The following is a 26,277-nucleotide window of genomic DNA, read 5'->3' on the forward strand; positions in this document are numbered from 1 at the left end:
CTGACCATCTGATTCTCTCCCAAAGCCAGCCGGGAGCTAGCCCTGGGGCCTGCTGGGGTGGCCAGGTGTGGGGAAAACAGAAAGCACACCAATTATTTTAGCGCGGGGCTATATCCACACGATAGAGTGCTACTTGGCAATACAAAGAATAAATTACTGATGCACGCGCACATCAATATCGATGCATTTCAACAGCCTTATACTCTGTGTAAAGAGCCAGACATGTGCTCTATGATCCCATTTGTATGAAATTTCAGAAATGACAAAAGAGAATGGCAGAAAGCAGATCGGTGGTTGCCAGGGCCTGGGGTGGGGAAGGGAGGAGATTGGTTGCAAAAGGGCACTAGGAATCTTTTGGGGATAATAGAAACGTCCTGTATTGTGATGCATGGTTACGTAACTGTCAAAACTCATGGAACCGTATGTACCATTTAAGTTGGTGAGTTTTACCGTATGTAAATTATACCTCGATAAAGCTGGTTTTTAAAAAATTGAGTTAAATACTGTTAGAAGGGGGCACTTAGTCTACTTATTTCTAGTGCCACCTCCTGTGAACCGCCTTCTAAGCAGCAAAGGGATCTTTCAGAAACGTTAATCAGATTATACCACTCTTTATTTAAACCCTCTAATGGATTCTCTTTCCTCTTTGAATGAAGTCCAGAGGATTACTGTGGCTTACAGGCCCCTCCGCCCTGCCTACTGACCCCGACACTTGCAGAGGCAGGAGCAATAGTACAAATGGGGGCCCACGTACACGTCTAAATATGTAAAGCTATAGATCAGGCCAACAAACAGCTAATAAGACAAATGCTATTCTCCTACCTCAACAGGTATGCCTCTGTGATGGGCCGGAAGGCCAAGTTCGAATTTAGAAATCTTGGAGCCCTCGTGGGGGGAAGTCACAGACGAGCCCTCCTCCTCTTGTCTTTCCACCTCGGATCCATCTGAAGCCGGGAGGATACCTGCTAGGCCCCTGGAGACATCTGCATTTGTCAGGCTCCTGGGACTGAGACAGCACTGAGTATGGAATCAGAGAAACCGGGTTCTTCGCATATGTCTCCTGATTCCTCCCTGACCTGTGCTTTGTTCTGTACGCATGTGTGTATGTGCGCGTGCATTTCTGTGTATATGCATGCATCCACAGGCACGTGCATGCGAGTCTATGCATATGCACGCATGTGCATGCGCTTGTGTATATGTGTATGCATGTCCGTGTATACGCATGTGTATACACACACGTGCATGTACATCTATATGTGCACTCCAGCAGGGGCGTCAGCGCCTTGAGGGCAGCAACTGTGCCAGATTTGTCTGTAATCTTTACACCTGTGGAGACTGGATGCTGAATGAATGCTCGTGCAGCGAATAAATGCATGAAGAGGAGCAAGCATAGCACAGTGATTAACAGTGAGTGTGGCTTTTGGAGTCGGCCAGATTTGAGGTCAAAATTTTAATTTGCTGCTTGCTCACTAAGTCATTTTAGTTCAGTCTCCTAACCCAGCAGTGCCATCGTTTCTTCGTCTCCAGGGATAAAACTATGACTCAGGATAAAATTGTGACCTATTTTATGGGAACTGGTGTGATAAGTAGCAGTAATCGGAGCCAGTATGTACTGAGTGGAGCTTTGGGCGGGGCATTGTGGGAAGGGCTTTGGAAGCGCTAACTTATATCCTCCTGCTGGATATAAGTGGAGGGGTGCTTAAACAGTCAACTCAGTGCATATTGGCTGTTATATTTATAATCAATGGGGAGGAGATTCAGGACCCTTAGCATCTGTGGGTATCTCACTCAGATTCTGTCTGATCATGTTCTGACTGATGGGGCCATCTGGAGAACGCGGTGCCATCCAGCAGGCAGCACTCTGCCAGGCAAGCTCACAATTTTGACCCTCTAGTTGGACTGGTCCTTCTGTTGCGACTATGAGATTCCTCCTCGAGGCGGCGCTGCAGAGAGGAAACCGGCCCGTTGGGTTGTGGCGCCCCCTGGTGGTTCGTTTCTGTCAACGTTTTGGTTAAGCGCAAAACCGTTTCCACAAGTCGAGTGCCCTGAGAGTGAAGGACAAATGTGGGGGGAAAAATTAGAATTTAATATGATGAGTTTTAAGAAGGAGAGGAACAAAGTGTGCAGGAGGGGATAGACCGAGAAGGGACCAAGCCGTACCGGGGAAGCCATCATCAATAATAACGACAACACTAACATCTATATTTTACCATCTGTGTGCCAGGAGTTGTTTTAAGCACTCGGCATTCATTGTCTTACTTTAACACACCTCCAGAAAGGGTGTATCACAAGAAAACTGACTTTTGTTTGGTGCCAGGCACACAGTAGGCATCTGGCACATAGTAGGTTCTCAATATATTTTGAACAAATGAATAATGCAGTAATCCTATGAAGCAAATAGTATCATTTCCATTCAGAAAATGAAAGAGGAAACATGGTCAGAGAGGATCCATGGCTAGCACATAGCAGAGCCAAGGCACCCAAGTTCCAGACCCCTTCTGCTGTGTGCTGGGGCTTCACAGAGACACTCTCTGCCTTCAGGATGTTTGCTGTGTAACTGGCCTCATCCACACCCTCCCAGTCTTCAAATACTGCTCCCCGAGGCCTGCCAAGGGATGGCTATTTACAGGTCAGGGAGTCCGGCCAGTGAAACTCCCCTTATAAATTATGAAGACAGACACATGTAGGTCAGGATTGGAGAATTCAGTGTACGAAGGATCTTCCAGAACCTTGCTGGTCTACTCTGGGATATTCCTTCTCTTGCCTAGGAGAGTCACTGGCTCAGGCAACGGGCGTAGCCCAGCTCCCGTAATGAGCTCCTGGTCCTGCAGAAGGCTCTCCCCTCCTCCCGAGGCCCTGGCCTTCCATTTCCCACAGCTGGGGCCTTGGGCCTGACCACCAGCTCCTCATCTCTAAACCTAGGGCTGTGATCTATCTTGTGTACCCAGCACCCGAATGAGCATTTGCGACTTTTAGATCCAGCCCTCATTTAGGCTCCGGAACTCTCTTGGATACATCTGAACGTATCGAACCTCTTTCTGGAGATGTGGTTATGAAAATGGTGTCATTTTCATAATGCAGCGACGCCCCTTCTCTGAATGGCCCCTGGACTTTGGTTTTAACTTCTTGAGCCTAGTTTTTTTTCAGCTTTCCATCTTGTTTGTCACTGTCAGAATGTCACTTAACTGTCATCTGCTTCTGACTGCCTCCAGCAGTCTCCTTCCTCCTAAGTCATTGCTTAAAATCTCTTGAGTTGTTAGGGTAGGTGTGCTCTCAAAGTAACAAGGCAGGAAGGGAGGGCCAGAGATTTCTAACAAAAAAATACAGGAATTTTAATGCCTTGAGGGGGAAGTGGGGTTGGGGGGGCAAGCAGGAGGAGGAGAGGTTCTTGATATGTAAGAGGTTGCTTCAGGCATTCCCTTGTACCCACCCAGAAAGCTGATAGATATTTGCTTAAAGGAATGGGTGAAGCATCTTCTTCCTCTTCCTGGCTGTTCCCCTGCCTCCCCACCCCCCAACCTGCTCCCTGCAGCAGCTGCTGGAGACCAGGGGTGGGGGGAGGGGAGGGGAGGCGGAACAGCAGCAGCCCTAGGATGGGAGCCCACTGCTGACGGAGTGTCTGGCCTCAAATTACACTGTATCAGAACTCAGGCATAAAATTAGCAGCAGAGTTCTGTACAAGAGGAGCCAGAGAAACACCCACATTCAGCAGGACCACGGCGGGGACAGAAAGAAGAAAGTGAGAGAAGAAGGGGCAAGAAAGAGCTGGCCAAACCGCGGGCCCTGGGTCCTGCCCTAAATGACCTCATCCCCATGCTGGGAAAGTGGCTGAGTCAGGGCCATGGGAGGCTTCTTGGGGCAGAGGGGGCGGGAGATGGGAGCGCAAGACCTCGAGAAACAGGGGAAGTTGAACTTGAGGGCTTGCCTTGCCCAACACACACACACACACACACACACACACACACATACTGGAAACTATGAACAACAATAAGAAATTCTCAGGTGTCTAGGCACTATTCATGCATTTTTCTCATGAGTCCTTACTCTAACCCCGTTCAGCAAGCCTGTTTTCCGGCTGAGTAAAGAAAGGATCAGAAGGTGCACACGAGCTTGTCCGAGTTCCCATGGTATAAATGTATTCACGCTTATGCTCACTACACGCCCACTTATATTCGAGCATGTAAATAGACCCTCATGCAATGTCACCACTGTACGTACACATTGCAGGCTCTCGTGTAGACACAATGTAAACACACCCACACTTATCCAAATAGTTGTATGTGTTTAATACACACCAATGTGTTTTCAGCTATACACATATAAAGACACACACACAATCACATGCCGGGGCTGGATCACTCTTCCTTGCAAAAGTTGTCACTTCCCGTCGTCTTGACCCACTCGAAGCCAATGTCCTCTTCGTCCCCAGCCGTGGCTAGGTGCTTGTACCTCCTGGTATTTACCTGCCACATCAGCCACACTTAACTCTGTCCTAGTATTGCTCATTGAGTGATTTTGTCCTTCGGACTGGGAGCCCTGAGACCCCAGTGGCTGGGTCAGAGTCATTGTATTATTTCTAGCTCTTCAGGTGTGAATTCTTCAGCATGTGAGTCTATACATTGTCGTTCACAGTGTGGATGCTCTTTGCACGATTTGTGATTTGGGGCTGTGAGCTCACGGGGCAGTTTTCTTATTGCCCCTGCAGGCTCATGGCCTCTAGACCATTTGGATGTAATGCCTCGGCTTGGGGGTTCTACACCGAGTGGGTACCATATATCTGGGCCTCACACCGGGGCATGTTTCAGGCATGGGGCTCCGATCTGCTGTCCGAATTCCTCGTGCCACCCATGGCCTGGGAGGGTATCTCAGTTCCTGCAGCGACCCAGACTGGTTTTGACATCCGACTTCACACTAGGATCTCAGCTTTGACTTCCTGCCAACAGCAGGACCAATAGCCTGAACCTAGACCCAGATTAGGCATTCAAATCTCAGCCTCAACAACCCATATCTACCCTTGGTTTTCCCATGGGGTGCGGGGCACCAGCCTCTCTCCCTGGTATAGGTTCCTCCTCTCTTAGAACCTGGAAATTATATTTTCTTGCTTTTGCATTGGGCTCCATATGTTTAAAATACTTAAAAATATGTCAGTCAGCGTACTTGTACGTGCCAGGAGAAGGATGGGAAATTTCAACTTGTGTTCGCGCTGCCATCTTAATTTATCTCTGTATTTCAAGCACCTTGTTCAATAAATGGTTGTTGGTTGAGTATTTCCCTCCCTTTTTCTCCTTTCTTGGCATCTCCTCTGCCTTTCCCCAGCTCTGTCTCTGCCTCCTGAGGAGTCAGTAAAGGATCTTGGTTTCAGGAGACCCCTTGGACTTGGCCTCGCTGGATGAAGAGAGGGCCATCCTCCTGGGTTGGGGCTGGAGGGCTGGGCTCAGAGCACATTTTCTCCTGGGGACTCTGCTCCACCCTGAACTTTACCTGGGGTAGAAGTTCCCTTGGGACAGCTGGTGGAGCGGAGAGGATGTTCAGAGGAAGGGTGGGAGGCGCCAGGGGCTCTCTGTCCCTGGAGTCAGACAGCTCTCGGGATCCTGAGAGTGGCTCCTGTCCCAGCTTTTGTCTGGAACGTGACAAAGGGACTGGCGTGGGCCGCCATGGCTCTAGGCTCCATCCAGCTGACTCTGTCCCAGAAGACCCTTGTCCCAGTCCTGGGAGTCCTAAGACAGCATGGCTTTGGAGCAGAGGGAGCCAGAAGGGCCCCATCTATGATTCATGGACACCGAGGCAGGGCTGTGTCCTCATGTCCTCTCCCTCTGTCTTTCTGCTTTAATGTATGAGTGAGTGTGAATGCGAGTGTGTGAGTGTGACTAGGTAGGGTTACTGGGTGTGGCTGCGGACTTCTTCTCAGAATGCAGTAGAGGAGCCACAGAGTAACCCACTAGGAACATTCCACTCATGTCCCGAATACCAGTGGAGGACTTGCAATGTGCCAGGCACTGTGCTAGCCAGGAAGGCAGTTGTCACACATGTCTACGCAGACAAATATGAATGACAGTAGTTCTGAATGCACTGAAGTAGACGTACAGAGACCTGGGCTTCGTGTAGGGTGAGGGGTCAGGAAGACCTCTCTAAAGAAGTGACCTCCAAGCTAAGCCCTGAAGGAGGCAGGGAAGAGTGGTCCAGCAGAGGAATGCCATGCATGAAGGCCCTGAGGGGCGGACATCCTGGGGCATCGCAGAGATGGAGTGGAGGCCAGCATGGGAAGCGGGGAACCCGGGAGAGGGTGCTGGGGAAGCCAGCGCTGCCTTGGGGCTTTGCAGGGAGGCGGGCAGGGCTGGGAGCTTGGACTTTCTCCTAGGTACAGTGTGAGCAGGTGAAGAGTTTCAGCAGAGAGAAAGGTGTGGTCGGGTTTGTAATGTGCAGCTCGCTCTGGTTGGCAGCCCCATAGAGAAGACCAGCCATGTGGGATCTAGGAATGAGGAAAGTGTAGCCCGGAGCTCCAGGGGAAGCGGAAGACGGAAGCGTAGACCAGCTTCCATACTCTAATATGACAGAGAATCCTGTGAGTACCACCTGCTGGTGAAACCAGGGAGGCTTCCTGGAGGAGGTGGCGTGTGAGCTGGGCTTGAGGGACAGCGGGCATGGTAGAGGCCGGCATTCCAGGCTGAGGGAATTGTTTGGGCAAAGACTCAGCAGTGAAGGTGCTTGGGTTCAGTTTGATGAGCCAGAAGATGAGGAGCGGTCACAAGGTCACCAGGCAGTCCCGTTGGTGGCTGAGCCAGCACTGGGATCCCCGACTGAGATCTGGCATCCTCGAGGAAGTCCTCGAGGCCCCCAAATCAGTGGACTCCTGAGAACCTGCTGTCAGAGCGAAGGTACTTCCTCAACTGCAGTGCAGCTGGGAGGCGGGGAAAAGGAAGTGAGAGCCACTGGCTAGGACCAGAGAGCCTGAGGAGGGGACTCTTCTAGAGCTGATCTCGAGAAACAGGGGTGGGGCCTCCCCAGCAGCAGCCCCTGGGACCACAGCTGAGACACGACGTGGCTGGAAGGAAGTGAGAGGAGAACTCGGCCCGGGCCTGGCTGGGTGAGACCCTCCATCGCCCGCTCCCCTGGACCACGGACGGCCATGGCCGTGGCCCAGCAGCTGCGGGCTGAGAGGTGAGTGCAGGGCTGCCGCCCTCCCTGGGCCTCCTCACTGTTCCCGACAGGTGTTGGGGGACGAAACCCGGCCCTCCTGACCCCCCTGCAGGCCCACGTCACTGCCAAACAAGAGTCGAGAGGCTGGAGTTGAGTCAGAGCCTGAATACTCAGAAACGCAGACCCGTAGGACTGTTTTAAGGAAACCAAGTTTTGGTTCACCTCCCTCAGGCACAGATGAAGACGCGAGGCTCGGGGGGCGGGGGGTGACTTTCTCAGGGTCACACGAGAGTAGGTGGAAGAGTCTAGACAGGAACTCAGGTCGTCTGGGTCCCAGGCTGGGCTCACTGCTCCACATCGTGGTCAGAAATGGCTTTTTCTCTTCTGTTCAAACAGAATCACAGAATCTGGCTTGTTCTCCTTCTTTATTGAGGGCTTGGCTCAAATGTCACCTCCTCTGAGAAGTCTCCCCTGACTGCCCCTTCATTTCAGTCCGACTCCTTGCTCCGTTTCTTTTTTCTGTATAGTCCTTATATTACTGGCATAATATTCTAGACTCATTTATTTGTTTCCTTTATCCCTGGCTTCCCCATTAAAAGCGAGTTTGATGAGGGCGCAGTATTTGTCTCTTCTGACCGTGCTGTATCCCTAGGATGTGGAACGATGCAGGTACAGACCCAGTCCTCGGTAAATGCTGCTGAATGAATGAGCGAGGATCTTTGAGCTGGACATGTCCTTAGAGTCTTCTAGTCCAATCTCGTCGCTATAAAGACGAGGAAACTGAGGCCCAAGGAGGCTAGGATGCCTCCTCGGGGCACAGGGAGTGAGTGACAAGGCCGGGGCTTGGAGCACGGCCTCGCCAAGACCCGGCCTCATGTCTAGTGGCATCTTCTGAATGTCTCCTCAGTCGCCAGGCCCGTGCTCCTGAGCTGTGGGGGACCTGAGGACACAGGGCTCGGCTCCTGCCTTCCGGAATCGGAACAGCAGGTGACATTAGACACGGAGTGTACTAACCGTGGGGAGGTGACTCGGAGGGTCGAGGGAGATACATGGGGAGGTTTGGGCCGAAGTGGGTGGCAAAAGGCCTGCGGTGGAAACTGGGCTGGAAATGGAACTTGGGGTGGGATTTTCAAAGTTCGAACGTCAAAAGGAAGGCTTGTTGCCATATGTGAGTGTGCGTGCGTGCGTGCGTGTGTGGATGGATGGGCCGCAGAAACCAGTGCGTATAGGGCAGATCGAGGACGGCTCTGGTGAGCCACTGAAGGTGGTGCTGGTGGCTAGGGTGAGGCCCCATCAGATTCCCGCAGCTCTTCCCGCCAAGTCCTCTCTGGAAACTGGTTCCAACACACGCACACTTCAACTTTCAGGAAGCAGCTGCTGTCGGAGGCTTGTGACACTTCCCATTTCTTGTAGGGGATGTGGATCTGAGAGATGACACTGCGAGCTGGCCGGCCGGACTCTGTGCTCCCTTCCCTCCCACCCGCTGCCCCTTTCAGCCCCCCTCGCCCCTCAGAGGAGGGGGGCCGCCTCCTCCAGCCCTTCGTGGGGCCACAGAGCAGGGCCTGGGGTCACTGGCTTCCTTGCACCTTGGGGGCCTTATGTGAAAGTGCGCCCTATGCCTGTCCTGCTTGAGGCCAAAGCAGAAGATCCAGTGGGAGGGCGGGAGAGTTCCCTCAGCAGGACTTTCCAAGCCCTGAGCCGTCGAAAGATGGGAGGGACTGTGCCAGGGCAGTGAGTTTGGTTTCAACGAACATGTTTCGAGCACCTACTATGTGCAGGAGCTACAGACCCTGAACTAGCTGCCGTTTCGGCCTCTCCCAGGTGGTCCCAAGTGGACTTTTCATGAACAACACGAGCGCGTATGAACCCGGAGCATCACGGCCCAAGAAGGCCTTGACTTGACTTAAGCTCTGACGGGTCCTGACTGAGGTCCTTAGGGGAGTAGCTGTTTTAAGGGGACGTCCATTTGGGGTTGCTGCACCCCAGTCCCAGTGCGGGGTTTCCTAGATTTGACTGCACCAGCAGCCGGATCATTCCCACTCTGCCCACCACAGGACTTGCTAAAACAGACTCAGAGCGCGGCCCTTGCTGAGCCACCTACTGTGTGCCAGGTGCTGTTCCGAGGGCTGGGGCTGCAGAGCAGGTGGAGGCCCTGCTTTCGTGGGAGTTCTCGGGCGGTGCTTGTTCCAGTGGGACCTCTGCAGCCTCCCGGATGCACATACTTCCCTGGTCCCCATTTTCCAGAGGGCCAGAGGAGGCAGAGCACGGAGAGGCCTCGTCCCGAGGTCCCCGCTGGCCTCGGCAGAGCGGGACTCGGCTCTGCATCTTCCTGCTGCGGCCTCCCAGCTTCAGCCCGCCTTGCCGCCGCTGCCGCCCCGGGGCGGGCGCGGGGCCCTCGGTGCGGAGGCGCGGGGCCTGTTTCCCTGGCTTCCTCTGGCATCACTTTCTTCCTGTACTCGGACGCCCTCGCCCTGACCCCGCAGTTCCTTGAACTTGCCCCTTCTTGCATGGGGGCCTTTTGCACTCACTGTTTCCCTTGCCTGTCGTCCTGTGGCCAGCTCCTCTTTGCGCCTCCAGCTGACCTGGTGCCGCTGCTTCCGGGAAGCCCTCCCTGACCACCCTCCTTCTGGGAGAGACCGGCCATCACACATGCACAGCACCTCTGCGTTTCTCTCTGACGGATACAACCCCTATCTTAGAAGCGTCTGCCTGCCATACTGATTCTCTGAGGGCCTGTAACACGTCCAGGGTCCTGCTGCATCTGCGACCATGGAAATGATGTAATTATTTGTCTAGTGACCAACTTCTCCACTCAGTGGTGAGGCCCAGGCAGGCAGAGGCCATGCCCTGATGCGCTCAGAACAGTATCTGAGCTACCGGAGGCGCTAACAAGAGGTCGCTGTTGTTATTACTTCGTGCTTCACACTGGGGGCAACCCAGCCTTTCGACTTACTTGGACAAGTTTGTCAACCTCTCTGTGCCTCGGTTTCCTTGTCTGTAAGAAGGGTGACACTGTCTTAGAAGAGCACCTGGTGCACAGCGCACGCTCAGCCGGCCATCATCAGCTCCGCCCCCCCCCTCCCCGCCCAATGCCTGGTGCTCACGGAGCCATTTCTACACCCCTGGTTCCTTCCTGCCCCATGCCCATCACACTGCGGATGAAATACCTACGAAACGCACGGCCTCGGGGGAGAAAGTGGAGGAGGAAACATGTCCCAAGGGTGTCACCATAAGGCCTTGTGTGGAAAGTGAGTGGGGAGGTTGCCCGTGGCCACTGAGTTGCTCTGGGAGTGCTGGGGATTTCCTCTGCCCGCCCACTGCCACCCTGAGTCACGTCCTGATGACGGCCTCCTTGTGTCTCAAGGTGGCCTGAGGCCCCAAGCAGCCCAGGTCCTTTGGGGACCAGCAGAGGGTGGGGCCGGGTATACAGACTTTGAAACAGATTTCTCCTGAGGTCCTGGCCAGCTCTGAGGCCTCAGATGTGGCAACAACCCCCCTCCCCGGACCCCCCAGCTCCTACCCTGTTTCCCAATTTCTGCGACGGTGGAGTCATGGTTGCTTCTTGTTTCCTCATTTGTCTACCGTGGCTGAACTTGGAGACCTCTTCCGTCTCCTCGGCCGTCTGTCTTCCCTTCCTCCACCGGTCCCTTTCGGTCTCCTCTCTCTACTCACTGCTCTTCGCCGGGGGTCTTGACCACAAGTCACAGGTGGATCGTTCACACCTCTCCCACTGCGGCCGAGACGCCCGCCCCTCTCCCCTTAGCCCCAAAGCCGCACGCCGGCTCTTCTTGGACCTCGACCGGGGTGTCCAAAAATGAGTCCGTCAACCCTGCTCCTTCCCACCTGTCCTGGTCAGAGTGCGGGTGACATGGGGGTGTCGCTCTTCACACTGCCCTTTCAACTCCACATCAAACAGTGCCCAGACCTCACTGGTCATAACTCAGGGGTGACTCGCAGGTTGGTAGTGTGTCCCTTGGCAATGTCCAAGACCGCAGGAGACAGAGGAACTGACAGTCGTTGAAACAAGCAGGGGGTTATTTTTTCACACAAGAAGTCCAGAGGTTCACAGCTGGCTCTGCAGCTTAGCGACTTCAGGACCAGCATCCCAGAGATTCCCGGGGTCTTCCCCATGCGTTTGCCTCATGGATGCGATGTGGCTGCCGCAGGTCCAGACGTCACACCTGCTTTCGAGGGAAGGGGAGGGGACCATGGCGGCCTTGCCCATCTCTCCGGATCACGAACACACACACTCAAAAGGCCCTTGCGGCAGAGTCCCTCTTAGGTCTACTTGGTCGGAACGTGTTACCTGGCTGCCCCTGGCTGCAAGGGAGGATGGGGGACAGGCACAGGGTCTTTATGTTCGGCTCAACCCGGTTGTGATCTGTCACCTTGGAGCGAGGCGCATTGCCACCCCGAACGAAACTAGAGCCCGAGGGTCGTAACAAACGAAACGGCGTCCGTCCGAGCTGGTGTCCCGCGTCTGTCCTGCGCTCCCGTCCCCGCTGCCCGGGCCAGGCCCACATCGCCTCTCCGCCGAAGTACCTCAGGGCCTCCCCGGAAGGCACCTCGGCCCTTCGCTCTCTGCGCAGCCGCCCGAGCCGGCCCGCGACCGCCGGGGTCACTCTGTCTGTTCTCATCCCCTTCCGAAGCCTCGCGTGGCTTCCCGCGGCCTGTAGAACGTTCTCAGCTCAGCACTAGCGACTGCTCAGCCTGGCTTCGCCTTCCCATTCGATCCCTGATCACACCAGACCCCAGGCGCACGAGACCTGGCCCACTCCGTGGGCCTCAGAGCCTCCACCTGGGCTGCTCCCTCCCTCTGCCTGGAAGGCCTCCCCACCCCACCGTGTCCTACCTGGGGGATTCCAGCTCCTCCTAGACCTGGCTCTAATGTCGCCTTCTCTGTGAGGATTTCCCCAACTTGAGCATAATTAGCCGGTCTCTGTGTGGGGTGTGCGCTGACTCTGTTTACCCCTGGGACCCGGGGCCGAGAGCAGGGCCCAAAGTGGAGGAGGCGCTTGGAGCACGGGCCCTGGGTGGACAGAGCAGTCACAAGGCCATCTGCAACTGCTGCTCTGTGGTCCTTGCTCCCGGTGCCCTCACTCCGGAGCCCGGCCCGGGGACGAAGAGAGCCGCAGGCGCCTGGGCTCGCTCTGCCCGCCGCCCCAGGCCCCGTGGGCCCGCCGAACGCAGGCGATGACCGGGGCGTCTTCCCCTCCGCCCCCCTCAGCGACTTCGAACAGCTTCCCGATGACGTCGCCATCTCAGCCAACATCGCCGACATCGAGGAAAAGCGAGGCTTCGCCAGCTACTTCGTAAGAGACGCCTCGAACCTTCTCCCTCCTTCTCTACAGCTCCACTGATCTGACCTCTGAACCTTCTCCCTCTGACCTCTGAACCTTCCACTCTCATCTCTCAGCTTCTCTACCCCGGGAGGGCCATTTTGACAGTGCCTATCGTGAGGCATTTTTCATTATTGCAGCTTGGGGTGGGGGTGCTACTGACATCTGGTGTGTGGGATCCCGGGGTGCTGCCCGACACCCCACGGTGCACAGGACAGCCCTACAGCAAAGACTTGTCTGGCCCCAAATGTCGTACTGAGGCTGAGAAACCCCGGGGATCTCCAAACCTCCCCCTCTCTCTGCCCCTGGCCTCCCAGGCCCGACCCCCGACCTCTGTCCTCCCTAGGTTTTCGTCATCGAGGTGAAGACGAAAGGGGGATCCAAGTACCTCATCTACCGCCGCTACCGCCAGTTCCATGCCTTGCAGAGCAAGCTGGAGGAGCGGTACGGGCCCGAGAGCAAGATCAGCCCCTTCACCTGCAAGCTGCCCATCCTCCCAGGTAGGCTGCTGGTCCCCTGCCCGGGACAGAGCTGCGCCTCGGCTCTGCCTCCGGTTGTACCCATTATTCTGTTTGCCTGTGCAAGAACTGCTCTTCGGGTCCATGGTCCCCTACTGGCAGCCGCCGCTGCTTCCTCTAGCTCTCCGGCTTCCTAGCCCTTGACCTCCTGTGCTCCGATGGCCTCTATGGCTTCAGCCATCCACCGGAGACCGAGGCCACGGTTTCGAGCCCATGAACACCGGCCTCTCGCCCTCGAGTCAGGCCTTCTGTGTCTCCGCAGGTAAACGCACAGACTCATCTTCCAGCCCTCCCTGCAGCCCTCCCCTGAGAACTGCCCTCTGCCACTGTGGTCCCCGGCTTCTTCTGGTCTCCATGGCTTCCCCTCCCTCTCCGCCCTGCTGAGACGTGGTGGGCAGCATTGGACAGCCCCCTGCCCCCTGGCCTTCCGGCCTTCCTCCCCAGCTCGGTCCTGACTTGCGCCTTGGACAGGCCCAAACCTCCAACCTCTCAGCACCTGAGCTTGGGCCCCGCAGGTGCGAACCCCACCTGAGTGGTCTCCCTGGCCCTCCACACCCTGCAGGCCACATACAAGCATCCTTTCCCTAAAGGACAGAGCCTCGCCTGCTCTTTCCTTCTTAAAACTCGAACCCCACCGCCACTCGCTCTTGCTTTCTCTCGTCTGAGCCAATGCCCGTGGTTCCTCCCTGTGGAGCCTCAGGACGAGCTGACGAGCTGACGCTGCCCCCCAGGCCTCCTGGCGCCTCTCTTCCTCCTTTGGAGCTGGCTCCGCCTGCACCTGCCCTTCGCCCTCTCTGGGCTGCAGGGGAAGGATGCGCTCCTGCTCTCGGCCCACCTCTCCTCTCCTTTGGGGCTTCCCCCTGACAGCTCGTCTGGCGTGTTCCCTGTTTACTCACATTCTCCTTTATTGCCAGCTTCAGTGCAAGTTCGGTCCTCTTCTATCTTTAAACAAACACGTGCCGTAAGTAAGCATTCTTGCCACAAGCCTCTTGTGCCCCAAGGATCCTCAGAGATCTCCTTTTCTTCCTTTTACAATAAATCTTCCCTCCGTCGCACCTTCTCATCGCCCATCCGCTGCTCAGCCCACCGGCTCGCTTGCGGCTCTTGCTGCTCCGCTGAATTCCGCTCGAGGTGGTGGCCCGTGACCTGCTAACTCTGACTTCCGTGGACACATCTCAGGCCACGTCTCACGTCTTCCTTATCCTGCTTCCTCCTCCAGGAAGCTCTCGCCAAACATGGTGCCAGTGCCTCCCAGTTCCCTTCCTACCTCCCCTGCTGCTCCTCCAAGGTCTCCTTCCAGAAGCCTCAGCCATGCTCTGCACCTTTGCTTCCTCATTCCCAATGCCTCCCCGCCCCTGCCCACCACCCACCATCCCTGGCAATCTGAGCCCTATCAGAGGCTTTAATTGTCCTTTTCTGGCTACTAACTCCCAAGTGTCGTCTCTACCCCAGACCGCAGACAGTATCCTGCACGGTCAGACACCAGCCCTGCCCGTCTCATGGGCAGCGGGAGCCAGACAGGGCTCATGTTCCCCTTCTGGAGGGGGCTCTCTGGGTGGACGGGTCCACTGGGGTCCTTGCCTGGGGCTCCTGAAGAGGACATTTGTCCCTGGTCAGCCATTGTCTGTTTCCCTTTCCCCCCACCCTCAAACACTTGGACCTTGCTTTTAAGGAATGATTCATTCATCTGCTCAACAAATATCTATTGATCTGAGCAATATTCTACACCCACTGTTCTTAATCTTGGAAATCACTTGAGATTCAAAGAATGCTACTGTCCAAGCCCCACCCCTAGGAGTCACACACGATGAGCTGTTTAATGCTCCTCGGGTGACCTGAATGTACAGCCAGGGATGAGGACCATTCGGAGATTGGATAGGCAGCAAATAATCTATTAAAACAAGAAAAATGTCAGCCGCCAACAGTGCAACTCAGAGAATGCGCGCCGGATGACGAGCTGGTTCAGAGCGGCCCCTCCAGGGCCGTGGGAAGTTGAGGGGAAGGGCCCTGACCAGCGCAGAGGACCCCGGGGGGGGGGTGGGGGTGGGGGGGCGTGTTCTCGGATGGGGCTCTCAGGACGGCTCCGCCTCTCCTCAGCCAAAGTCTACGTGGGAGTGAAACAGGACATTGCGGAGACACGGATACCTGCCCTCAACGCCTACATGAAGGTGAGGCCGCGGGGTGCTGCCGGACGGGGGTGGCCCGCGGACCGTCCCTCAGGGAACTAAGGCTGGTTCTCCTGCTCCGATGGCCTGCGAGGTCCATCCCTGACGGTCTGGCCTGGGGAGAGAAACCGGATGCGTTCTCCGAGTCCCGGGGCGTGTATCTGGGTGTGCGCTGGGGGCAGGGGCTGACATGGGAGCAGCGGGGAAGGTCTAAGAAGCCAGACTTAGAACTGACAAATCTAACACCCACGCCGGGCGGGCTGATACAGAGGCGAGTGGGACCCGGTGCCCGCTCCCGAGGCACCCGCTGCCCCGCCGAATACGGTCATGCGGCTCACGACATCACAGGGGTCTGGCCTGTGAAATGGGGGCGCGATGGACCGGGGCCTCCGCCCCGTCACACGGCACCTTCGTGCAGACTGGACAAAAGGCCCCCTCGCCAGGGCACGGGCTGAAGATCGGTTGCAGTCACGGGGCTCGGCTGGTGCCCTTGCATAGTCCCCATCCTGTAGACCGTCTGCCTCCCCAGGAGAAGGGAACACAGAGGCGGAAAAATCGGTCTGGGCAGGAAAATCCTTCCACCAAACGGAGCTATGCGAGACAGGGACACTGTTCCTCATGAGGTGGTGAGCACCCCGTCACTAGAGGCATGCGAGCCATGGCTTGACATCAACCTCAGGAAACGGGAGGAGGACGCAGAGGCGTCCTCACAGACACGAGGGCTCCCCTACCCGTCCGCTTTCACAGCAGAGGAGCACTGAACAGGGAGTCTCTTTAGTCTTTGCTCCGCCGTCTACCATCTGGGTGATTTGGGGCGAGTTGCCCATCCTCTCTGAGCCTTGGTTTTCTTCCCTGTGAAATGGGGCGCTGCCTCCAGCTCTGGTCTCACAGAAGTGACATTGGGATCTACAGTGTAAAGGACAGAAAAGTGCCATTTAAGCTGTGAACCTGCTTCCAGAACACAAGAGATCGCGACTCCTAGTGGAGTGAAAGAGCCGAGTGCAGAGGAGGAGGGAGGAGGGAGGAGGGAGGAAGAAGGAGGGAGGAGGGAGGAGGGAGCGGGGAGAGGAATGGCTGCCCTGCCTGCTTTGGTGGCTGCAGGAATCCAGGGCTCTGAGCCAGAAGAGGGGGGAAGGGCAGCCCTGTGGGCTCCAGCTCTGGAGGCCTCTCCCCTCAAGGGGGCTCTGCGACAGCTGCTCCTTCAGGGTGGCCGGAAGTGCCGCCCTTCTCTCAAAGAGCTGGAAGAGGCGAGTGTGCTCTGGAGGGAGGAGGAAGAGGCTGCAGAGCTGCGAGTCTTCATCCCACACCTGGTCTTAGCAGGCAGCAGCCTGGAGGATCCCGTCTCGGCCTGTGTGTGTTCAGTTTCGTTCCTCAAACCCCAGAGGTGCAGGAATCTCTGCCATCAAAACCACATCCTGTGCTTGCACGCCTATGGAGACGGGGAGCTCACTACCACTCTCCCCTTACCCAGGCCACTCACCCCATCGTCGGTTAGCTATTAGAAAAGACAGATTCCCTGTTATTTTCACCCACTGGTCTCAACTCTGTCCTCGTGAAGACTATGGGTCACGTGATATGCATTTGGTGGATAAACGAATAGGCTTATTTAATTCCCTCGATAACTTGTAAATTAGATGCTATTATCCTTAAGGGGGCACAGAGAGGTAGAGTCGCTCCGTGTCACTAAGCAGCGAGGTAGGAGGAATGGGGTTTGAATTCCCATCTCCGAGACTCCAGGGTTGGGTTCCACCCACTGTGCTGTGCGGTGATCAAAACAACAACGACGGTAACACCTGACTTCGGTGGGTCACTGGCCACATGCCAGGTGCTGTTCCAGGTGCTGTGTACGTACTCGCTTGTTTATCTAATCCTTATTCAACTGCACGAGGGAGATACTGCTCCCATCCCCATTTTATCAGTGGATGCCCAGAGGCACGCTGGCCCAAGGTCACTCAGCTGGTGGGTTCCAGGGCTGGGATTCGGTCCTGGGCGCAGCCTGGCTCAGTGTCTGTGCCCTTCGATCCAGCTCCGAGCTGCCCCCAGCCCTCCCCTGTGACGGCCGAGTCTTTCTCAAGCTCTGTTCCCAGTTCCTGTGGGAGGGGGTTCCCGGCCCCGCCCATCCTGCTAGCTCTAGGGGGTTCTCGGATGGCGCCCATGAGCCAGCCACAGTGTCCCCGGGGTGGGTGGCCTGAGTGGCGTGCAGCCAAGGGGTGAGGACCTGTGCGGGGTGCATCTTGGGGAGTGACCCTGCCAGGTTCTGGGTCCTCACAGCCTCAGAAGCTTTGTAGGGTGGTGGTATAGCCAGCCTCAGGTTCCACCTGAGGAGAGTCCCGGCCCCCATTGCTTCTAACTCTGCCAACTGGGCTGGGCATCTTCTCTTTCTGAGCCTGTTTCCCCAACTGTAAAGTATCAGGAAATGTTTTTAGGCTATAATATCACTAATTGTGGTTAATTTGGATTATGTGGGGGATCCCTCCCCCGCTGCGGTCTCATTTTGAACTAAGAGATGGGCCTTGGTGGCAGACGGCTCTGCGTGCTCCGGCTGTCACTTGCTAGGCTGTGTGGCCTTAGGCAGGTCCCTTCACCTCTCGGACCAAACCTCCCAGGTTACCAAGAGATGGAGTGAGGTCACACCACCGGTGTGGCACTCAGCGCGGTGCCTGGACAGTTGCCACCATGTCACATGTTACCTGGTATCACCTTTATGGCCGAGGCCTTCCGGTTTTTCCCAAAGGAACTGTTCTCAAGTTGGTCCCCTCCTCACCTTGAACGCAGGAGCGAAGCTTGTGAATCGTTACCTTAGCCTGTTGAAATTGTTAAGATGTATCTTGTTTCTGTCATCAGGCAGAGAATTTATCGGTAGAGAGAGGGGGGTCCGGTGTGGGCGAGGAGGATGGGGCAGCTGGGCCGGATTCTGCTGACACCCCCTCCCCTCCCCTCCCCTCCCCTCCCCACCCCACCCCATCCTGTCCTCTCGCGCGAACTCAGGGCCTCCTCAGCTTGCCCATCTGGGTGCTGATGGACGAGGACGTCCGGATCTTCTTCTACCAGTCGCCCTACGACTCAGAGCAGGTGCCGCAGGCCCTGCGCCGCCTCCGCCCACGCACCCGGAAAGTGTAAGTGGCCCGTCCCTGCGCGCCGTGGCCAGAGCCCCCCTCTACTTCCTCCTACCCAGGCGCTCTGTTCCCGTCTTTTTCCTGGAGGAAAGGGAGGAGTAGAGATCAGTCCCCTCCCCGAGTCCTCCAGGATGTCCGGTTTTTAGACCAGCGTGAGCGCAGGGCTGGGGGGACAAAAGATGGGGCCTTTTGCTGTGTGTGCCAGTCAGGACCTGAGGACAGGGGCTGGGCCGTCCACGGGGAGGGTTTGCTGCCGCAGCAACCACTGGGGATGTCCCAAGGGCTCTGGGCGCCTGGAGGGCGTGGGGAGCAGGGACAGGAGGGAGCAGCTGCTTCGGCTGCAGACCATCTCCGGGGCACCTTGTCACTGGTTAGTTTTAGTTCTGTGGGGCCAGCTTTGGCTCCCCGTGTGGCACGCCAGCCCCCAGGGGAGGCTGCGGCTCACTCCCTTCCTCCAGGGAGCCCACCGCTGCCTTCTGGGCCCTCCTAAGCAGGAAGTAATCATTGCAGATCCAGGCTGGAGAAATAGTGCCGGGTTTCCGAAGGCGAGGGTGCAGTTTCTGAGAATTCCAGGGACAGAGCTCCCGAACCCCGAACCCCGAACCCCAAACCCCTTCCTCCCCACCAGCTCCTCCCTCCTTCCTGCAGCGAGTATCTCCGAGCGTCCTGTCTGTGCCCGGCCGTCTCCCTGGCGTACCCAGGCAGGCGCACGCTGAATTCCGACCATGCCACAGGACAGCCCTGGGCCCCGGAGCAGGGCCTGTCCCTGCTCCAAGTCTGTGTCCTTGGCTAAAACATCAGAATAATATGATGTCAGGGGTCGGCTGTGAGGAGTAGAAGAAAGCACAAATGTGAGACGTTTAGCGAGTTATGGCACTAGGCGGATGCGACCTCCTCCCCGTCTCTTTTCTCAGCCTCTGCTTCCTGGTCTGCAAAAAGGGGTACAGTCTCCCCTCCAGGGTGGTAAAAACTTGGGCAGGGGGAGGAGCGCGATGGCCCATAGGAGCAACCGTAGCTGCATTTTAGCATCCTCTCTCTGCCCCCCGCTTTCGTGCCTCCGGGGACAGTCTCCTCTGATGCCGAAGCCGAGAGCCGGCCCCACAGAACCCCCCTCTTCTCTCCCCACAGCAAGAGCGAGTCCCCACAAAGCGCCGGCTCAGACCGCATGGAAGCTCCACTAGCAGAGGTACCCCGCAGGCCAGGCCCCGATGCGTCACCTCTGGGCGGCAGCCTCGCTCCACCCTCAGCCCTGGAGCCCCTCCTGCTGGACGTCCGCCTAGGGTGGGGCTGGGTGCTGCAGGGAAGAAGGGCCACAGCCTCAGCCTTGGACACCGAGGAAGCTCAAGAAGGGGACGTGATGGGCACGCGGAGGCAGACGAGGCTGTCCCTCCATCGTTCATTCAGCAAGCTTTCCCAGGCCCCCTCTGGGCCAGCCCCGGTTGGGGAGCGAAGCCTCCGTGATGGCTCAGACAAGGGCCTGTCCCCAAAATGTGCATTTCAGAACCAGGTCAGGGGTGAGGGGAGTGCTGGATCCCACACTGAGGCCTGGGGTCCAGGGAAGGTGCTGGATCCAGGGAGATCAACTCCTTCCTTCTCCATGCTCATCACACCAGGTCCGGCAGGAGTACTCATGCTAGAGTCAGGGAGACCTGAGTTCTAATCCCAAGTCCTCCACTAACCGCAGAAGTGGCTTCCGACAAGTCACTTGTCCTCCCTGAGCCTCAGTCTCCTCACCTGTGAAATGGGACACCCACGTGTGTAAGCATTTTAGGAGCGGACGCACCTCCCTTCCCCTTACTCCTTCCTCGGCTCTTCTCCCCAGGCCCTGTTTGACTTCACTGGCAACAGCAAACTGGAGCTGAATTTCAAAGCCGGAGATGTGATCTTCCTTCTCAGCCGGATCAACAAAGACTGGCTGGAGGTGAGGTTGGCGGAGAAGGAAGAGGCGAAATCACAGATGAAGCCCGGTGGCCGCATCGGCATCAGAGAATGGGGAGGCAGCAGGGAGGGCCCCAGGGAGGAGGTGCCGTCTGAGGATAGTTCTGGAGATCTGGGCAGGTAGGTGGGGGGAGCCACAGGGAATACAGCCTCTGGGGTGACAGGTATGTGGCTAGGCAGAAGAGTCTGGAGCCCACACAGCAAGTCAGTTAATCTGTTGAGTTTAATTTCTTGGTCTGTCACAGGTTTTCTCAGCTGCGGCACTATTGACATTTGGGGCCAGAGAAATCCTTGTTGTGGGGCCGGCCTGTGCACTGTAGGCTCTTTAGCAGCATCCTCGGTGTCTACCCACTAGGTGCCAGTCGCACCCCTCCAAGTTGCAACAATCTGACATTGGCCCTGGGGGTTGAAATCAACGGCAGCTGAGATGCACTGGTCTGTAATCTGAGAGAATGTTATCGACCTTGCAGGCAGCCTGAAAATGTAACAATTGAAGGGCTTGAGCTCTGGAGTCTGCCTGTCTAGTGTCAGTCACATCCTAGCTCTGTTTTTAACTAGCTTTGTGACCTTGGGAAACTTGCTCAACCCTGTGGTTTCCTTTCTGTAAATTGAGGCAACGCTGGCAGTTTCTTCACGGGGTTCCTGGAAGGGGTAAGGCAGATTTGGCTGTTCAGCATGTGGCTCATAGAGAGTCAGGGCACATGGCTTCTGGCTGGTGCCAGGGCTGTCCAAAGAGTTAAATGAGACTCTGGAGCCACGGCCTGTCTTGGTCATTGCCTTGTCACTCACGCAGTCATCATGACCCACACAAGGGTTCACAGTGACTCCGTGAATTGCGATGGCAGGTCACCGGGTGGGAGGCTCTGGCCCAGTGCCAGCCTTTTAGATTAAGTCCTGTTGTTCTTAAACAAGAGTCCCACCTCTCAGGGCTCCTGGGGGACAGTGTGTGAAGGAAGTTGTAGGACAGGTCCCAGGGGGACCATTAAGGGCAGGGGAGGGTCCCTGGCATCGAGGGCTGGAGAAGAGAAAGGAGCATCGGCCTTGCCAACTTGGGAGTTTTGATTTCACCCCAGTCCTGGAGTCTGTCTTAGGTACTCATCAGCTCCGACAGCTGCCTGAGGGGTGTCGCTGGGTCAGAAACAAGGAAATGTCTTTCGCTTTCTTGTTTTCTGGAAAGTTCTTTGAGTCAGTATGCTGGCCGACTTCTGGCCTCGGGTCGAGGGGATGGTCAGGGGAGGACTGTTTTGAGCCTCACTGTATATGTCTGCGAAATGAGATGTAAATAGTACGTCTTCCGTAGGGTCTTGAAGACTGTGAAACCATGTAGGAACAGCACACGCGGTGGCTAAGGTTTAGCCTGAAGTTTAGGGGAGAGGCTGGGGCTGGACAGAGAGATTTCTGGCGCTTGGGCCTGAGCAGGTGCTCGGTGGTGTCTGTGGAGTGAGTGAATGAGTGGGAACCACCCCCTCTCCCCTCAGTTCTGTCTTCCTCCTTCGCCGTGACCACCATCTGAGTCTCCGTGAAGCTCATCTGTTCACCCGCACGTTGTCTGTTGCTCCCCATTGTGGTGGCAGCTCCACGAGGGAGGGCAATGACGTTCATCTATTCTGAGTGTCCGGAGCTGGCCACAGCGCTGGTGCTCAAAAAGTCTTTGAATGAATGAATGAGGGAGTGAATGAATGAAAGATGAGAGCCACCTTCCAGATAAATTCAGATCTCGACCTGTCCTAAAATGGAAATCTTCTCTTGGTAACCTTGGTCACTTTTTCTCCTCCTTCTGTATAAGGGGACCCAGACCTCGTCGGTCTTTCCCCATTGTTACAAGGGGCCTGGGGGCCCTAGGACGTGGCCTCTGCCTCTTCATGCTGGCAGAGCGGCCCCATTTTTCCTCCTCAGGGCACTGTTCGAGGAGCCACAGGCATCTTCCCACGGTCTTTTGTGGAGATCCTCAAGGACTTCCCTGAAGAAGACGACCCCACCAACTGGCTGCGCTGCTATTACTACGAGGACACCATCAGCACCATCAAGTTCGTGGCCTCCTGGAGGGAGGGCCCAGGCCACTCTCCTTGCCCATCCCCACTCCCAACCCCCTCCCCGGCCCCATATCACTCTCTGGGCTCTGAGACCCCAATCTGATCTCATGCTGCCCCCTACACACACACACACACACACACACACACACACACACACACACGTAAGGCCTGCAGTGGCCCCCACTGTCCTCCAAATAAACCGGATCACCATAACGAGATGTCAAGGTCCATCGTGGCCTGGCCAGCCTCATTCCCATGTCCCCCTTCCGGCCGGATGTCTCCTCATTGATGCCTGTTGTTCCTTTAGGGACATCGCGGTGGAGGAAGACCTCAGTAGCACTCCACTATTCAAGGACCTGCTGGAACTCATGAGGTGAGGGTTTGGGGTGGGAAGGCAGAAGGTGAGGTGGGTCACATCCCACGGAGACGAGATCAGACGGAGAAATACAACGCCTTAGGTGCTATCTGCATCTCCTTTGCTTTCTTGTTTTATCCGCACCTCGGCCCTGCAGGGTGGGGATCAGCCCCCCACGTTAGAGTGGGAGCTGCAGTGAGGCGAAGGGGCTTGGATGAGTCACACGGCTTGTTGAGTGTGGATTTGGAGCTGGAGCTAAAGCCTCTTTAGGTAAAAACCTTGGACTTGGACCCTCCGCCATCCCGGAACTACCGCCTCTCGAGACTCAGTTTAGTTATGGACAGTGATTTCATGGAATGGAAACGGCATTGTTACTTTCCTGACGGTAAAAGTAATACCTATTTATTATATCAAAAAAGAATGTCAGAAATCACAGAAAGGTATAAAGAAGCGAAATAACCTCATAATTAATTCCTTTCATTATCTGATGTACATTCGGATTTTTCAGGACACCCTCTGCCCCCTCCACATAACTATTACTTTAATTGGCTACATAGTATCATTCTGTGGATGCACCATGATTAATGTGCCCATCCATGTTTGTTGGCCATTCAAATTACCTTCCACATTTTTACTATCATAAGTAATGATATGATTCACATATTTGGTGAGTTGCCCTGTTACTTCCTTAGGATGATTTTCTAAAGTGGAGTTTTGGGATCAAGGTGTTTGCAAGTCTATTTGGCTTCTGACCTGTTCGGTCAAATTAGCCATAGAAAGGCTGAGTCGTTTGTTCCTTCCATCAGCCAGGTGTAAGTGTGCCCACCCACCTGTACCTTCTATCAGACAGCCCCAGCCCGTAACGAGCTCTCACTAGCTGCTCCCAGGTGTCTCGTCTCTGCTCTACTTTATCCTGCTCTACTCTGTGCCCTCCTCTTCCCCACAACAGTTCTTAAGTGTTCAGCACATTGACACACAGGACATTTCAGGCTGTGACACTAATTTAGAGTGAAAATCCCCACCCTGCCCCATGGGTCTCAGTTTCTACATCTGTACAGTGGGAGGTTGGCCCACTTGGAGGGTAAGGCCTGTGTCAGACTCTGAAGTTAGATCGAGTCCCTACAACTCTTTCTGCCCCATCCCCTTGCCCCCAGGCTTAGGCTTAAGGCTGCTGGACCTTTCATTCACCCTGATCTTTCCTTTACAGGCGGGAGTTCCAGAAGGAGGACATTGCCCTAAATTACCGGGATGCTGATGGTGACCTGGTCCGGCTGCTCTCAGATGAGGACGTGGGGCTCATGGTGAGGCGGGCCCAAGCTCTCCCCTCCCAGAAGCGTCTCTTCCCCTGGAAGCTGCACATCACCCAGAAGGACGACTACAGGGTCTACAACACATTCCCCTGAGCCGACAGTGTCCCTGTGGGCAGTGAAGGGACCTGCAAAAACATCCATTTAAGAAAAATTAAGCAGACCTTACAACATCTATTCACATGAACCCAATTGTTTGCCTTCTAACATGTTGCCTGACAGATTCACCAAGGGGCCCGACTGCTGAAAATCAACTACACCCTAGATAGGACACACGCTGCAAAAAATCATGAGCCGAAAGTAGTGGGGTTCTTCAATGACCCTCCCGCTCCCCCCTCTCACAACAAATAAGCTTTAGGGCCCCAGGGACTATGGATTATTGAACTACGTGACTAAAATGTTTAAAGAAATAAAGAATGAAACCACAACAATGATTGAGCTAAAGAGAATGACCAGGCAGATTTGCAAAAGAAAGATACACACCCCCCACCACACACACAGATATAGGTATGTGTGTGTGTGTGTAAATCTGTTGAAACAGGAAAATGAGTGGATGAGTTAGATAGTATATTACACAGAGGTAAAGAGAAAACAAGCAAATTGGAAGCTAAAACCAAAGTACCCAAGATATAACACAGAGAGATAAGTAGTTGGAGCATCTGAAAACAAAGTTAAGAAACATGAACAATAGAATAAGAGTTCTTTTGAAATCAGAATCTCAGAAAGAAAAACTATAGAGAATGGAGAAGCAACATTTAGATAGATGGCAGATATAATATTTCAAAAGCAATAAAAAACTTAAATCTATGGACATAAGCATACCAGGGTAAGCAGAACAAAGGAACAGTGGTGTGCAACTGGCTACAATATTTTAAAACTACAAAACACCAAAGTCAAAGAAAAGATCTTAAAAGCAGTCAAAGAAAGTTGAGATCACTACCAAATAACAATCAGGATGGTAAGCGAATGTCTCAACAGCACCCATGGAAGCCAAAGGCAATAGAATTATAGCTTCGAATTTTTTAAACAAAATAACACTCTGTCAAGAATTACATACTTAGTAAACTCATCTTTCATCAGTGACGGTGAAAATGGTCCTTGGAGATTTATCCGAGATGAAAGAATAAATGATAAGCAAAGACACGGCTAAGCATTGTGCCGGATGTGTTTTTTGTTGACATAGCTAAACTGTAACCAGATTTCCAAGAATTTCCTCCCTGTATGTATGCAGATTAGCATGAGTGATCAGAGACATTTTGTAACATTTCAAAGGCAAATGCGAAGCAGCAGCCAACTTCTTTTCACTTCAGATAAGGGATGCTGTTCCAGCTCATGTTCATTGTTGCTTGTCTGCTGGTTCCCATTCTGAAACTTCAGAACACGAAAGTCAAAGGGAAGGTCTTCAGAGCAGTCAGGTAAAGTTGACATCACTACAAAAGAACAACACTTATACGGATAAGCAGACTTTTCAGTAACCCTCTAGATGTCAGGTCCAAGCTCCTGTGGATTGTCCTTCTCCTGGGTCAGACGTGTGTTCAGCTCCATGACAAAGGACATCGGTTTCTTCTGCAGGTCACCCTCATTGGAGTCATGGAGGAAGTGAGAGACTGACTGGTTATAGTCTGTCTGTGGTTCCAGCTCATATCTGCAGGTTCCAATTAGTTCTTGCTTCTCTTACTTCATGAGCATCCTCCTCTATTTTTGACTGCCTGACACAAATGTGACAGCATCATATAGACAGTTTAACCAGGTCCCACGACTGAGGAAGATTGAACCCTCAAAGCAAATTTCTTGTTGTATGTTTTCTAGTGATTCTGTTTCTCTGATGGAACCCTGTCTGATATACATACATATAGATTCAAATAACATTCTGACTATAAAGTAATAATAATGTCTAATTTGTCTGGTTAAAAAAGGGTGGAGCTAAAATACTAGATAATAATAATAGTGTTGCATTGGGGACAGTGGAATTAAAGCATTCCAAAATGCTTCTGCTATTCATAAACAGTAAAAAATTGTCAACTATCAGACTTGGCCAAATTAAATGTGCGTGGTAAAATCTCAATAAAAATTCAAAAAAATAGAAATAGAACATATGTATTTCCTAATAGTTAGATCAAAATGGATAAGAAAAAAGACAAGAAGGAAAAGAGAAGTAGAATTCAAAAGGCTCGTTGGTAAAAATAAGTCCAAATATATCAATAATTTTGATACTGTAAACATAGATGAACTCAAGATGCACCAATTAAAAGATTAATTGTAAGAGTGGAGTTAAAAAAAAAGTTCTTGTAAGTGTCACCCACTTAAGAGACACAGAAAATCTAAGGACATGGAAACATGGAAAGTACAGCAGAGAAAAAGATGTTCTT

The 26,277-nt window shown here is 54.3% G+C and overlaps 1 protein-coding gene across 2 annotated transcripts; it reads left to right on the forward strand.

Moving 5' to 3' along the window:
• The first annotated feature begins 6,928 nt into the window (after positions 1-6,928).
• NCF4 (neutrophil cytosolic factor 4) lies at positions 6,929-25,596 on the forward strand. Of its 2 annotated transcripts, XM_016161773.2 has the most exons (10): positions 6,934-7,158; positions 12,365-12,449; positions 12,823-12,976; positions 15,092-15,162; positions 18,148-18,275; positions 19,404-19,461; positions 20,098-20,196; positions 22,110-22,240; positions 22,554-22,619; positions 23,809-25,596. In XM_016161773.2, the coding sequence occupies exons 1-10, from the start codon at positions 7,127-7,129 to the stop codon at positions 24,002-24,004; spliced, it is 1,020 nt and encodes a 339-aa protein (XP_016017259.2). In that variant the 5' UTR covers positions 6,934-7,126; the 3' UTR covers positions 24,005-25,596. The 2 variants fall into 2 exon arrangements, with proteins under 2 accessions (XP_036093341.1, XP_016017259.2); XM_036237448.1 differs by lacking the exons at positions 22,110-22,240; positions 22,554-22,619; positions 23,809-25,596 and having other exon boundaries at positions 6,929-7,158; positions 19,404-19,782; positions 19,889-20,170.
• The last annotated feature ends 681 nt before the right edge of the window (positions 25,597-26,277 follow it).

This window comes from Rousettus aegyptiacus, unplaced genomic scaffold, assembly GCF_014176215.1.
Source record: "Rousettus aegyptiacus isolate mRouAeg1 unplaced genomic scaffold, mRouAeg1.p scaffold_m13_p_2, whole genome shotgun sequence".
NCBI classification, from domain to species: domain Eukaryota; kingdom Metazoa; phylum Chordata; class Mammalia; order Chiroptera; family Pteropodidae; genus Rousettus; species Rousettus aegyptiacus.

Bases quoted from the DNA above. Each gene is read 5' to 3' on its own strand.
- NCF4 (XM_016161773.2), top strand. From the start codon at position 7,127: ATGGCCGTGGCCCAGCAGCTGCGGGCTGAGAG. The intron at 18,276-19,403 runs GTAAGTGGCCCG...CTCTCCCCACAG, and splicing joins CGCCCACGCACCCGGAAAGT to CAAGAGCGAGTCCCCACAAA. The intron at 22,241-22,553 runs GTTCGTGGCCTC...TTGTTCCTTTAG, and splicing joins GACACCATCAGCACCATCAA to GGACATCGCGGTGGAGGAAG.